Source organism: Mesoplodon bidens (assembly GCF_964165515.1).
Source record: "Mesoplodon bidens genome assembly, chromosome: 4".
Taxonomy (NCBI): Eukaryota; Metazoa; Chordata; class Mammalia; order Artiodactyla; family Ziphiidae; genus Mesoplodon; species Mesoplodon bidens.
Genome location: NC_138160.1, coordinates 60,622,370 through 60,638,183, shown reverse-complemented (window position 1 = coordinate 60,638,183; position 15,814 = coordinate 60,622,370). Strand labels below are relative to the sequence as shown.

Below are 15,814 nucleotides of genomic sequence, written 5' to 3'. Positions count from 1 at the left end.
TCAGCTATTATCTCTTTAAATATTTTCTCAGGTCCTTCCTCTCTCTCTTCTCCTTCTGAGACCCCTGTAATGTGAATGTTGGTGCATTTAGTGTTGTCCCAGAGGTCTCTTAGGCTGTCCTCATTTCTTTTCATTCTTTTTTCTTTATTCTGTTCTGCAGCAGTGATTTCCACCATCTGGCTTCCAGCTCACTTATCCATTCTTCTGCCTCAGTTATTCTGCTATTGATTCCTTCTAGTGTATTTTTTATTTCAGTTATTGTACTTTTCATCTCTGTTTGTTTGTTCTTTAATTCTTCTAGGTCTTTGTTAAACATTTCTTGTATCTTCTCGATCCGTGCCTACATTATTTTTTCAAGGTCTTGGATCATCTTTACTATCATTACTCTGAATTTTTTCAGATGGATTGCCCATTTCCACTTCACTTAGTTGTTCTTCTGATGTTTTATCTTGTTCCTTCATCTGGGACATATTCCTTTGCTATCTTATTTTGTCTAACTTTCTGAGATTGCTGTTTCCATTCTGCAGGCTGCAGGGTTATAGTTCTTTTTGCTTCTGCTGTTCTGCCCCGCCAGTGGATGAGGCGTATAAGAGGCTTGTGAAGGCTTCCTGGTGGGAGGGACTGGTTCCTGCCCACTGGTGGGTGGAGCTGGGTGTTGTCCCTCTGGTGGGCGGGCCATGTCAAGGGGTGTGTTTAGCCAGCAGCTGTGTGCTCAGGAAGACTTTAAGTAGCTTGTCTGCTGATGGGTGGAGCTGTGTTCCTGCCCTGTTGGTTGTTTGGCCCAAGGTGTCCCAGCACTGGAGCCCACAGGCTGTTGGGTGGGGCCGGGTCTTGGTGAGAAAATGGCGCCCTCCAGGAGGGCTCAAGCCAGTGAGTACTACGCAGAGCTACTGCCACCAGTGTCTTTGTCCCTGCAGTGAGGCACAGCCACCCCCCACCTCTGCAGGAGACCCTCCAATGCTAGCAGGTAGGTCTGGCCCAGGCTCTCATGAAGTCATTGCTTTTTTCCCTGGGTCCTAGTGCACATGAGACCTTGTGTGCACCCTCCAAGAGTGTAGTTTCTGTTTCCCACAGTGCTGTGGAATTCCTGCAATCAAACCCTGCTGGTCTTCAAAGCCAGATTCCCTGGGGCCCCCTCCTCCCATTGCCAAACCCCCAGGCTGGGGAGCCTGACGTGGGGCTCAGAACTTTCACTCCTGTAGGAGAATTTCTGTGGTATAATTATTTTACAGTTTATGGGTTGCCCACCTGGCGGGTATGGGATTTGATTTTATCGCGATGACGCCCCTCCTACTGTCTCATTGTGGTTTCTTTGTCTTTGGATGTAGGATATCTTTTTTGGTAGGTGTGCTAGATGTGCTGTTTTTACATTCTTTTTTGTCATAATCATCATTCTTAGTGGTTACATAGTAAATGTTCAATAAATGTTCCATGGTTTACTTAATTTTCCCCTTTTTGTTGAGCATTTAGATTTTTGTAATTTTTTGCTGTTACAACACATAGTTTTTTCTGGATTTAGGATTATCTTCTTAGGAAAAATTAACATAATTGAAATTATTTGGTCAAAAATATATAAACATTTAAAAATCTATTGGTTCATATTGATAAATTGATTTCCTAAAGTATTACATAAGAATTTGTACTTTCGCCAACACACATTGGTGTTTGTTTGCTTTTACGCTGCTAATAGCATCAGTCTTTTCATTTTAAATAATTTTACAGAAAAAAAATTTTACTAGTTTAATAAAAAATATGCATCGTATTTTCATCTGCCTCATTGATTTTATTAGTGGTACTTGTTCACTAGTTTTATTTTCTGTTTTGTGAACTGACTGTTCCTGTTTGTTAATAAATTGGAGCCATTTTATATAATCAAGTTATTGACCCCTTTTCTGCCATAACTGCTGCAAATACTTTTTTCACCCGTTAACTGTCTTTTTATTTATAACATGTTAGTGTGTGCTTAAATACAGAAATTCTCAAATTCTGTATAGTAGAATGTATCAGCCTCTTTGCTGTTTCTTTTAATGCTTCTAAGATTAGGAACTTTCCTCCCCTCCCCACCCCCAGGCTTTGTAACTTAATTTTATTCTGTTATAACCATGATTCTGTTATCGCCATGATTATTCTAATCATGATCCCCATTTTTTGTCTCATTGCCCCTTTAGGGGAGGAGAGGTAAGGCAGTAGGACTCTAGAGTTCTTGGCTGGTGATCAAGTCCTGACTGTGGTTGGTGCCATCACTCTTTTGCAGTTGTTTAAAACTAAGTTTCTTCAAAACAAAATTTCTGAGGCTGTTCTGAAACTTCTACATAGCTCCCATAATGTGACAGTGCACATTTTTCTTTCCTGGGGCCCTCTCAGTCTCCTCTCAGCTTCTTTTTTTTCCTGGTGGTCCACCTTACACAGATTGTCACCTCAGGTACAAACCTTCATAAGCAGGACCACAGGGCAGTCTCCACACTGTCTTCAAGATCCTGGCTCCTTGGACCCACTGTTAGAAGGAAGGACAATTAATTCCTAGCACAGCAGCAACTTTCTCCTTGCCCTGCTGTGGAAGCTCCCTGCTTTTCAGGGTCTCAACCTCTAGATGTTCAAGGTCAAGGAGGAAGTCAGATATGAGTCCATTGTCACCTCAATAGAAAGTCGTTACACTCTTAATAGTCCTTTGAGAAACTACCCCTTTAGGCTTGAGGTAAAGGGGAGAAATGCCCTCGCCTTTCACTTTTGCTGCTCAGCATAGAGAATCCCACCCAGTTAAGCTACAGCTCTCTAAAGAAACAGCTTTACAAAGTCACCACCTCCATATTCTGACATCTTTCGTATCTTTGATCTGGTTGAGAGATCCAAGAGTAACAAATTTTTTCTGTACATTTCTTTGTAAATTTTTCTTATTGATGTTTTATATACACTTTGATGTCGAATATTTTTAGTGCCTCAACTGAACTGAGGCAGAAAAAAATGTTCATTTTAAACATTTTATATGTTTTTTTCTAAGCATCTTAACTCTATAATTCAACTGAAATTTCTCTGCCACATACGGTATAAGGATAGAATAGGGCTTTCCCCCATATTACTACCCCATTTGCCTAGTCTTATTTGTTGAATAATTCCTCTCATCTTCATTGTTTACAATGCCTTATTATCACATATTAAAATCTTACACATATTAGGGCAATTTCTAGGTTTTCTCTAAGATACCATTGATTAATTTTGTCTCTTTGATAAATAAGTATATAGTATCAAGTTACATGTAAAACATCTTTATATCCATTCTTATAGAAGTATATAGAATCTTTAGGTTGCTATGATAATGTTATTTTTACCAGTGGTTTAAAATTCAGTTAGAAAACCCAAATGTAACAGGAGACATAGATAATGTAAATGATTTTTATTGAAGTGTCAAATCTGCTAAAAAATTTATATCTAAATTCTTAATTATCATACAAGTTTCTCCCCTTTGTTAGCCTACGCATCACATCATGAAACTAATCTTTTGCCATAATAATAGGGAGATAGAAACTAGTCTCGGAACAGACTCTATACTTATATGTCTGACTTGCGGAGGGAGGTTCTGGAGTAAATTCCAACTATGAACTTCATGTCATTTTTCACCACTGATTTTGTCTAGTTAAATTATCTAGAAAAATATGCGTTGGTCTAAAAGAATTAGGAAAAAGCTTAAGAAACAAAGCCAAAAATGAAATGAATAGCAAGTAGGCTTAAAAGAGATAAAATGTGTTCATCTAAGTGAAATTTCCTATTTGGGAATCTGGGTTTGGACATAACTGACGTTTACATGTAAATCCTGTGAATCTGTGATGCGGGAGGTCATGATGCCTTGGGAAGCAATGGAAGAAAGTAGGAAAAATTTAATTGTTATAAAAGTAATTTTATATAGATCAATAAGTGACTGTAGATATCATATAGCCCTATCTAAGTGTTAACTGTAAAGAACAAAAACTAACAGTGTGGGACTTCCCTGGTGGTGCAGTGGTTAAAAATCTGCCTGCCAATTCAGGGCACACGGGTTTGAGCCCTGGTCCATGAAGATCCCACATGCCACAGAGCAACTAAGCCCATGTGCCATGACTGCTGAGCCTGTGCTCTAGAGCCCACAAGCCACAACTACTGAGCCTCTGTGCCACAACTACTGAAACCTGCATGCCTAGAGCCCATGCTCTGCAACAACAGAAGCCACAGCAACGAGAAGCCTGCATACTGCAAGGAAGAGTAGCCCCCACTCGCCACAACTAGAGAAAGCCCGTGTGCAGCAATGAAGACCCAATGCAGCCAGAAGTAAATAAAATAAAAAATAAATTAATTTTAAAAAAGAACTGAGGGCTTCCCTGGTGGCACAGTGGTTGAGAGTTCACCTGCCGATGCAGGGGACGCGGGTTCGTGACCCAGTGCGGGAAGATCCCACATGCCGTGGAGCGGCTGGGCCCGTGAGCCATGACTGCTGAGCCTGCGTGTCCGGAGCCTGTGCTCCGCAGCAGGAGAGGCCACAGCAGTGAGAGGCCCGCGTACCGCAAAAAAAAAAAATAAAAGAACTGATAGTGACTCTTATTTTTAAGTACGTATAAGTTATATATAGTACAAATATAGTATAGAACAATATATAAATATATTTTAAAGTTTACACACCCCTACCAAAGTATTAACAGCAATCTCTTTCATGGGGTGAAATATTGAGGAAAAGGAGTGGTTGAGTGGGATACTCTTTGACTTCTCTTCTCCGTAAACATTCATATTATTTGCAAATTTTCTTTATATTGACAATGTATTCCTTTTGTGTTTTAAAAAGTAAATAATTTTAACAGACAAAATATTTATCTTCCTATTATTTTCCTTTACTACCCTCATTTCACAGGTAAGGAAGCTGACCAGAGAGGTCAGTGACTTGTCCAGGTTCACAAAGCTTAGTCAGTGGAGTAGCAGGATTAGAATTCAGTCTGGCCTGCTTCTTCTTGATACCGTGTTCTTACTTATACACTTCAGGGTACTTCCATAGAGTGACATAATTCCTAGGGAAATATGGCTTTTTAATTAACAGTAAGGCTAAGTCCTGTGTGACCAAATTTAACATTTATCTCTCAATTAACTGACTTTATTTTATTACCATGTTTCTAGAACAATACACTGATAAGATGTTAGAGATAAAGGAGGTTATGAACAACGTGCTTGCCAAACAGAAGGCAGAAAGGGATGATTTAGCTAAAAAATACAGGTGAGTGAAAAAAAATATAGGAATGCTTTAGAGTTTTCAGAATTTATCTATTTTTATCTACAATAGGCCTAGAATTTCTTAAGATTACAAATGTTGCTTAGGACCAGAAAAGGACTTTATGAGGTCATCTAATCTATTACCTCCATGAGGAATTATACTTCCTAGAAAGATATTTTTCTACTTTATTACTTGAAATGTTCAGAAAAGGACATTTTACTATCTTAAAAAGTTGTCTACAGCCATGAATTTTATGAAAGCCTTTCTGGTCATGAATCCCATAAGTAAGTTTCTTTCCTTAGTAAGCTCACATTTTTTACATTAAAATTTTTTCTTTTATGCTATCACAAATGTTGTTCTTCTAAGCAGTTTAATCATGTATATTTTGTGGTTTTGTGTACTTCTAAACTCTCAGGGTCCTTAAAGAGTTTTATCCTGATTATATTGATTATTTAACTCTTATCCTTTTTTTTGAGAAATTTGTTATATATTTTTTCTTGTTTTGAGCATTATTTTTTTTAGTTTTTCTATTCCTTTTTTCTTTTTTCTTGTGATGAGAACTTTTAAGGTCTACTCCCTTAGCAACTTTCAAATATGTAATACAGTATTATCAACTATAGTCACCATGCTATATATTACACTCCCATGCCTTATTTATTTCATAATGAAATTTATACCTTTTGATTACCTTCACCCATTTCACCCACCTGTCACCTCCACCTCCACCAACCACCAATCTGTTCTCTGTATCTATGCCTTTTTTGTTTTTGTTTTAGCTTCCAAATATCAGTGAGATCATACAGTATTTGTCTTTCTCTGTCTGACTTTTTTCACTTAGCATAGCACTCTCAAGATCCATCCATGTTGTCACAAACGGCAGGATTTATTTCTTTTTTATGGCTGAATAATATTCCTTTATATATGTGTGTCTTCATACTAGTGTTGCTAGTAGCCTTAAACTCTTGTAATCTAAAGAGCACTTGTATTTTCTGTCTGAACTCTGTTTCACATAGTTTTAAATGTGATATTAATTTCTTCTTTCTTCTCCTCTATCTATCCAGCTTCTTGCATTTTATACTACCAGTTATTTACTAATCTTATTTCTTCTTGATGCTTCTTCCACTTACATCCACTACTTGATTTAACATCCAGTTGGTTTGGAGTTCAGTACCAACAACTCTAAACTGTGTTAGGAGAGACAAGTATCTATACTATTGCTTTCTCTTAAAACAGCTGCTCTAAAAAGATGGTCCCTGAGGATCCCTGAGACCATTTCAAGGGGTCTAAGAAGTCAAAACCATTTTTATAATAACATTAAGATGTTATTTGCCCTCTTTTGCTCTCATTTTCTCATAAGTGTACAATGGAATTTTCTAGAGGCCACATGGCGTGTGATGATATCACCACTCGAATAGCTAATGGAATGTGCAGTTGTGTAGTCTTGTGTTTTAAAATTTTCTGTCTTATTTTCTAAAACAGTAAATATTGATAGATATAACTCAAATAAACAAAAGCTCTTTGCATTCCTCAATAATTTTTAAGAGTATAAAAAAGTCCTGAAACCAAAAAATTTGAGAGCTACTGGAAACAAAGTGTCCAATATCCTGAAGATCAGTGTGGAATAGGTGAGTATAACCAAAAGACAGGTGTGGATGAGCCAGTTTCCTCCCATTCAGTCTTCAAGCCCCTGAGAGATTTGGTTTAAGGAGGGCACACAGGATAATGCTTATCTGGGTAGTCACTTCAAAGTACCTCACTACAGATTCAAAGTGCCAAAAAGTTCATTCGGGTTTTTCCATAACATCTTGTGGAAAAACCCAAATGAGCTTTTTGGCCAACCCAATACGATAAGTACTTGATGAATTGACATTTCTCAGGTCTAGCTTACTTATAATTATTCACAAAACAATCTCAGTCCTCCATAACTAGGGGAATTTGGGTGGAACTTACTCCCAAATTTTACTTCTTGATACACCATTTCACTGTAAACAGGTAAGCGAATTCCAAACTTAAAGAATGGTGTTGCTCCTTGGCCATCAATTTATACCTTCAAACTAAAGGACTACTAGGTATCTAGATAAACAACCCAAGTTTTGTTTCTCTTTTAGGGCTGACTCACAACTGATAAGTAATGATGTGAATATAAATGTGGATAACCACACTGTCACCTCCTAAAAAAGGCAAACTTATTTACCTCAAGTAAAGCAACAGTTTCTCTCAAAGAATATACATTGCAAAAAGATAGACTCTTGTGTACTTTGAGCTGATTAAATTGACACAAAGTATAAAATCTAAATGATTGCTAAAAAAAAAAGTTTTCTACTGTTTTTGTATTTTTTCCTTTCTGTTTCTTCCTACAGGGTGTCCATAGAGTCATTTAAGCATGGAGTCCTTAGAGAACAACTAGCTAACTTGGCCACAAGGCAGAAGAGCCTTTTACTTGTAGCAAAAAAACAGAAAAAAATAAGCCAGAAAATTCAGAACTATAAGAATGTTACATCTTTGTCTGGTCTTAGTTTCAAGAAGCTGCCATTGAGCTCAGAAATCTCTAATGAAAAGGACAGCCAAGAGTTTACTAGTCTGGAAAATTCAGTACAGCCCCAGTCATGTTCAGTTTCTCCTGTCAGCCTTGTTTGTGGAAGCATGCAGGAAACACAGTTGTCTTGGGAAATCTGGCATGACAACCAAAATACCAACACTTGTCTAAATTCAAAGACAGTGAGAAGGGAAGAATTTTCTGGAAATGAACTGAGTTGTAAACCAAGTGTCAGTGACTGTACCTTAGATAGATTATCAAAATCCAGACTTTCAGATGGCACTAAGAAGATTAAATTACAATCCCAACCTATTTCTTTTATTGCTCAAGCGGAATATTCACAAAAAGAAAATGATCTTACAGATACTACAGCCAAAGGGCATGAGTCCTTTAATCGTTCAGCAGTAACTGGCACATTAAAGATTTCAGAAACCGCAAGTGTATTTGCCCACAATGATGCCAACCCATCAACTGTTATTTGTGATCAGGCTCTTTCCAATTGTGATCCAAAAAAAGGAAACAGGAAAACAGCTTCCCAGCAACCACATAGGGGGACATCAGAATCCCTGGTACATCAAGGGATTGATGTCTTTGGCAGTAATACAGGGCATCAGGTGAAACCTTATCTTAGAAAATCAGCTCTTGCTGTTCCACATGCAAATGATAGTCAGAGCTCCTCCTCTGGGTCTGGCCGTCAACATACTGTAAAAAATCCTTCAAAATACAGCACAACTCCTAAAAAATGCATGCAGATAAAGGATCTGATATTGCTAGGAAGAATTAATCCGGGAAATAATATTCTGGAATTCAAAACACAGGTATCCTTTTTTTTTCTCCAAAATTATGTAAATTTTATAAGTAAGTGAGTAAATGTTGCTGTTACATAGTGTCAGTGTTTAGCTCTAATTAGGGGAATAGGGTTTGGCTGGGCTTCTTGAATGGAGAGACTTAACCATTATATCTTAGCAAGTGAAATCATGCTTCTAAAATTGCCCTGTACATTTTAGTCACAAGCACCTTTAGGCTCTCAGACCAGAATTAGTTTTACTGCAGCAGGAAGGATTTAAGAACAAAATAAAAATGATAAATTGGACCTGTGTTTGGTTCCAAAGTTTTGGGAACTACCAGTGTGTACTGCTGAAGCTTCCCCTAATATGGGTTAAGTATAAACTCATCTTCCAATTTAGAAACAGGAAGTGACTTGTGTTGGGTAAATATAACTCAATTAAAACAATATCACATATGCATAATAACAGAAGAGGAAAAAAAAGGTTCTGCTAGAAATGCCTACAAAGGAGGCTTCCTTTCCCTTTCCCCCCCATTCATTTTTTGAAAGAGGATATAAGAGTGGCAGAGATTGCAGGGTCCTGGAATGCTGCTTTGCTTGTGGACCAATCCAACAGAAAACCAATTCAAGCTAATTGACCCCTTTTTTCAACCCTTTCCACTTCTGGATTATAAGACTTTTCCTAGTTAATAAGCTTTATTTATAAGTTAGGAGCAAAAAAATTTAATTTCAAAGCTTCAAACTATAGTTTAAACACTAAATTAGCAGCTTGATCTCAGATCCCTCTAGATGTTCCTGTTTGCTTGCCTGTCAACCAATTTATTGCTAAGTAGTACCTACTTCACATTAGCCAAAGCAACTCAAATTTCAGTTATTAATTGGTTACATTAACTAAAATTTTGACAGCTGTGGTTACTCCTCTGGATCAGCAATGATAAAATTCTAATATGATTTTTTGTATTTCAGCTATTTTTAACAGCTTTATTGAGATATAATTGATATACAATATGCTACACGTATTTAAAGTATATAATTTGACAAGTTTTGATGTATGTACATATGCAAAGTATAAAGTCTAAATGATTGCTAAAAAAAAAAGTTTTCTACTGTTTTTGTATTTTTTCCTCTTTATTCCTACAGGGTGTCCATAGAGTCATTTAAGCATATTGGTCTGTAGTTTTCTTGTGTTGTCTTTGGTTTTGGTCTCAGAGTAATACTGGTCTCACAGAATGAATTCCAAAGTGTTTTCTTCCCTTCTATTTTTTGGAAGAGTTTGTGAATTGGTATTAAGTCTTTTTGAAATGTTTTCTAGTCATCAGCAGTAAAACCATCTGTACCTGGGCTTTTTTGTTGTTGTTGATAGTTTTTTGATTATTAATTCAGTGTCTACTTTTTATAGTTTTTTTTTCAGATTGTCTATTTCTTCTTGAGTCAGTTTTGGTAGTTTGTATCTTTCTAGGAATTTGCTCATTTCATCTAATTTATTGGCATACAGTTGTTCATAGTGTCTCTTATAGTCCTTTTTATTTCTATAAGGTCAGTAGTAATGTCCACATTTTCATTTTTGCTCTTAGTAATTTGAGTCTTCCCTCTTGCTCTTCTTGGTTAATCTAGCTAAAGGTTTGTCAATTTTATTAATCTTTTCAAAGAACCAATTTTGATTTTTTTGATTTTCTCTATTTTTCTATTGCATGTTTTACTTTTTTCCACTTTAATATTTACTATTTCCTTCCTTCTGCTTGCTTTATGTTTAGTCTACTATTCTCTTTCCAGTGTGTTTTGTGTAAGTTTAGGTTATTGACATGAGATCTTTCATCTTTTTCAATATAGGCATTTACACCAATAAATTTCCCTCTAACCCACTGCTTTTACTGCATCCCATAAGTTTCAGTATGTTTTGCCTTCATTTTCATTCATCTCAAAGTATTTTCTCATTTACCTTTTGATTACTTCTTTAACCCATTGGTTATTTAGGAGTATGTTGTTTGAGTTCCACATAATTGTGAGTTTCTCATTTTTTTGTTATTAATTTCTAATTTCATTCCATTGCTCTTAGAGAACCTACTTTGTATTATTTGGGTCCTTTTAAATTTTCTGAGACTTATTTTGTGGCTTAGATAGTGTATAGCCTATGCTAGAGAATGTCCCATGTGTACTTGAGAAGAATGTATATATTCTATCATTAGGAGAAGTTTTCTATAGATGCCTGTTCAGTCTAGTTAGTTTATATAGTGTTGCTCAAGTTTTCTCTTTCCCTTTTGTGATATTATTATATATATTATTGATATATCTGTAAATGTTATAAACCCAATAATTCATTGTTATAATTATTACTTTATAAAATTCTGTGACTTTTTTTTTTTTTTTTTTTTGTGGTGTGCAGGCCTCTCACTGTTGTGGCCTCTCCCATTGTGGAGCACAGGCTCCAGACGTGCAGGCTCAGTGGCCATTGCTCACGGGCCCAGCCACTCCGCAGCATGTGGGATCTTCCCGGATCGGGGCATGAACCCATGTCCCCTACATCAGCAGGCAGACTCTCAACCACTGCACCACCAGGGAAGCCCCTAAATTTTTTGACTTTTAAAGGAGCTGAGGAGAAGAAAGGAGAGCAAGTTTATATTTATAACTTTTGATATATTAACCTTCTTATTTATCCTTGCTGCTTCTCTTCATTTGTTCCTGTGGATTTGAGTTACCATATGGAGTCATTTTCTTAGCCCAGTAAAACTTCTTCCACCCACCTCCTTTGTGCTTTTGCAAATATGTATGTATTATATCCCTATTGTTTTGTACAATTGTTTTAAAAACCAGTTAAGCAAAGAAAGAAGAAATGTGCATTTATACTGTCTTTTATAATATGTGATTACTTTTACTGATGCTCTTTGTTTTTCCATGTGGATTCATATTACCATTTGGGGGTCACTTGATTTCAACCTGAAGAACTTCCTTTAGTATTTTTTGTAAGTCAGGTCTGCTAGCAACAAATTTTCTCAAGAGAGGTCTTTACATCACCTTTATTTTTGAAAGATTTGCTGAAAATAGGATTCTTGGTTACAGGTTTTTCTTTGTATACTTTGAGTGTGTTATTCCACTGCTTCTGGCTTTCATTGTTTCTGATAAGAAGTCAGTTGTTAATCTTTTGGGGTTTACCTTGTAAGTGATGAGTCATTTTTCACTTGCTTCTTTCAATAATTTCTTATTGTCTTTGACTTTCAGTATTTTTACTATGTATCTATTTATGGCTCTCTTTGTGTTTATCCTTATTGGACGTCATCGAGCTTCCTGAATATGTAGATTAATGTTTTTCAATAAATTTGGGAAATTTTTAGCCATTATTTCTTCAAATATTTTTTCTGCTCCTTTCTCCTTTCCTTTTGGTACTCCCATTATGCATATGTTGGTGTGCTTAATGGTGTCCCACATTTCTCTGAAGCTTTTTCTTTTTTCTTCACTCTTTTTTCTTTTTCTTCCTCAGCTTACATAATCTCTATTGATCTCTCTTCAAGTTTACTAATTCTTTCTTCTGACATTGAAAATCTGTTGAGCCTCTCTATTAAGTTTTTCATTTTAGTTATTGAACTTTTCAACTCCATAACTTCTTTTTGTTTCCTTGGGGGTTTTTTTGTGTTTTTTTTTTGCGGTACACGGGCCTCTCACTGTTGTGGCCTCTCCCGTTGCGGAGCACAGGCTCCGGACGTGCAGGCTCAGCGGCCATGGCTCACGGGCCTAGCCGCTTTGCAGCATGTGGGATCTTCCCAGACCAGGGCATGAACCCGTGTCCCCTGCATCAGCAGGCAGACTCTCAACCACTGTGCCACCAGGGAAGCCCTAAATGGCTGTTTTGAAGTCTTTGTTAAATCTAACACCTGGTCATTCTCACAGGCAGTTTATGTTGCTTTTTCGTTAGTTTATTTTGCTGTATGTGTCATACTTCCTGTTTCTTCGCATGTCTCATAATTTTTTGTTGGAACTGGACATTTTAGATATTTTAGAGTAGGTAATGTATTGTAGCAAGTCTGTATATTGATCCCCATCTTCTCTTACGTTTGTTATTGTTCCCAGGCAAATATTTGTGCCATGGCTCTGGAGCTTAGGGCAGGAACATGGCAACTTCTCTCTGAATGATACCCCTGCTTTAGGATCTGAGCATTTAGTGGAAAGGGGCACATTAGCCTCTTACGTTTTCAACTTGCCTCTCCTGACATGAAACCACCACCTTACAAGCCAGGGCAAGTGTGAGCAGGACCCCAATAGTCTCACTAGCACCTTGCCAAAGATAGAGACTCTGTCTCACCAGTACAGGTTAAACTGAACAAAAGAACCCCCACCTCTTGGCTGCACTTGCCCACAACTTGGACTTAGCAACAGATAGCTGAGGCAGGATGAGAAGTATTTATGTCTTACCCCTACCAAGAAGGTAGCCCTCTGACTGGCAGTTTTAGGGAGAGAGAGCCCTGTGCTCTTGGCTGTAGCAGTCAAGGGGAGTCTCCACCTCACTGCAGGGAGAGGAAGGAAGCAGTCTTGGTTCAAATATCACTGTTTCTCACATTTTTTCAACCTGATTTTCATAGATTTTGTTGAATATATGTGTCTTCACTTACTGCATGCCCTTATGACCATTTTCAACAACTTAAAATTTTTTTTAATAGTTTTTACCTGGAAGTGGATCCTCATACTGTCATGCCAGAAGTCAATTCTAGAATACTACATTCAATGTGGCTTTTTATATAGTTAGTTTAAATCTGTCATGTGGTATTTGTTTTCTATTTCTCTTATCTCTCTTTGTTCCTTTTTTCATCTTTTTATGCTTTATCCCCTTTGTTCATTTATGAGCTATGACTTTCTCTTTTTTTTTTTTTTTTTTGACCATACTGTGCATCTTGTGGGATCTTAGTTCCCCAACCAGGGATTGAACCCAGGCTGCAGCAGTGAAAGAGCCGAGTCTCAACCACTGGACTGCCAGGGAACTCCCAGCTATAACTTTGTATTTTAGTTCTGCCTTGAGAGTTTATGGCATCTGTTTTTAACTTCTCACAATCTACCTTTAAGTGATATTATACCACTTCATGTATACTGTTGGTTGGGCCAAAACATTTGTTCATTTTTTTCCTTGAGATGGCTCTAGTAGCACTTAGTTGTCTTTAACTTCATTTGAAACAATTGTATGTGACAATAGATTGTATGTGACAGCTGTCATATCAGTGTGCATTTAAAAAAAGACTTATCAAAACTGGTGAATTTTTGTGTAGACATTTTAATATTGAAGGTGGAAGGAAAACAGCATTTTCAGCATATTATGCTTTATTATTTCAAGAAGGGTTAAAACACAACTGAAATGCACAAAAAGATTTGTGCAGTGTATGGAGAACGTGCTGTGACTGATCGAATGTGTCAAAAGTGGTTTGTGAAGTTTTGTGCTGGAGATTTCTCGCTGATGATGCTCCAGGGTTTGTTGAACTTCTTGAATCTCTGGTTTTATCATTGCCTCAAATTTGGAAAAATTTCAGCCATTATTTCTTCAAATATTTTTTCTTCCCTCCCCTCGTTTTTGAATTCCCATTACATATATATTAGGTTGCTTAAAATCATTCCACAACTCACTGTGATGACCTTATTTTTAAATTCTCTTTTCTCTGGGTTTTTTATGCCATTCCTATTCCTGTGTCTTTGAATTCACTAATCTTTTTGTTTGCAGTGTCTAATCTGTTAATATTATCCAGTGTATTTTTCATTTCATATGTTGTAATTTTCATCTCTAGAAGTTTGATTTGAGTCTTCTTTTATATCTTCCATGTCTCCATGTAACATTTGGAACATGTGGAATATGATTATAATAACTATTTAATGTCCTTATCTGCTAATTCTAACATCTTTGAGAGTTCTCAGTCATTTTCAATTGATTGCTTTCTCTCCTCCATATGGATTTATTTTCCTACCTGTTTCTAGGCCTGTTAATTTTTTATTGGATCCCAGAATTGTGAAATTTATCTTGTTGGATGCCAGATATGTTTTTATTCTTAAAAATATTTTGGATATTTGTTCTAGAATATAGCTAATTTACACAGAAACAGTTTTATCCTTTTGGGTCTTGCTTTTACAATTTGTTAGGCAGGATTGGAGCAGTGTTCAGTCTAAAGCTAATTATATCCCACTACAGAGGCAAGACACTTCTGTGTACCTCCCAATGCCCCATCAGTTTTGAGGTTTTTCTAGTCTTACTATTGGAAACAGGTGCTATTTCTGCCCTTTGAGAATGCCAGAGAATGCCATTACCTCTAATTCTTTCAAGTAGTTCTTTTCCCAGGCTTGGGTAATTTCCTCACACACATGGCCAATCACAGCTCAGCGGAATACTTAAAAAGGACCCCCTGAAGATCTGCAGAGTTCTCTCTCTATATATTTCTCTCTTCTTCAGTACTCCGTCCTGCAAACTCTAGCCATCATGCCTCCCTAGACTATGCTCTGTCTGTTCAACTCAGAATCCACGGGCTTTGCCTGGATGCCCTCTCCCTGTACCATGACCTGGAAACTCTCAAGGCAGTGAGTTGGGACAATTGTAGGGCTCACCTCATTAGTTTCTCATTTCTCAGGATCCCTGTACTTTTTTCCCTGATGTTTGGTATCTTGGAAACCATTGTTTCATATATTTAGTTTGCCTTTTTTTTTGGTGTGTCATGTGTTAGGGTAAATCTGGTCCCTGTTGCTTCATCATGGACAAAAGCAGAAGTTCATATATTTCAGATATTAATCCTAATTTTTGTTTTATTTTTCACTTCAGGAGACTACCCATAAAGCCAGTGTTTTATTGAATGGCAAAATTAAGGTAGAAAATGGTCAGATTTATCAAAACCCAGTCATCTGGCTCAAGGATCTTCTAGGAGCTGACAGTTATGTGACCTGGAATTATGCTTGGAGTAAGGTGGGTCATTCTTAAGTTTATCTTTAACTTCATATTCAAATGGAAAGGTACATATTTTTTGATGATAAAACTATTTCCTTTTTTTAAGGAATTTGAAAGTTCTCCAAATTAGTTTTGTCCTCATGCATCCCTTCTGCAGTGTGCTATATGCTTTCTCCCACAATTCCTATTTGCCAGAATTCCCCACAGCAGGATTGCACAACTAACTGAGCCTCTCCTTCCTTGTTCCTCACCTAGTCTGAGAAAATTGAATGCCCCCGATCTTCCCCCCTTGTCCCTGCCACCTCACCTCCACAGTGATTGCAGGTCCCTGTGACTCCACAGAGAAAATTTGGAACCACTGGT

General features: G+C 37.1%; 1 protein-coding gene across 1 annotated transcript in view; it reads left to right on the top strand.

Annotated features, from left to right (window-relative positions):
- ANKRD31 (ankyrin repeat domain 31) overlaps positions 1–15,814 on the top strand; it is a 143,414-nt gene that overhangs the window by 92,710 nt on the left and 34,890 nt on the right. The window contains exons 21-23 of the mRNA XM_081233017.1: positions 5,134–5,230; positions 7,588–8,581; positions 15,329–15,469. Coding sequence (XP_081089143.1) covers positions 5,134–5,230; positions 7,588–8,581; positions 15,329–15,469 — 1,232 coding nt within the window. The remainder of the gene's footprint in view (positions 1–5,133; positions 5,231–7,587; positions 8,582–15,328; positions 15,470–15,814) is intronic.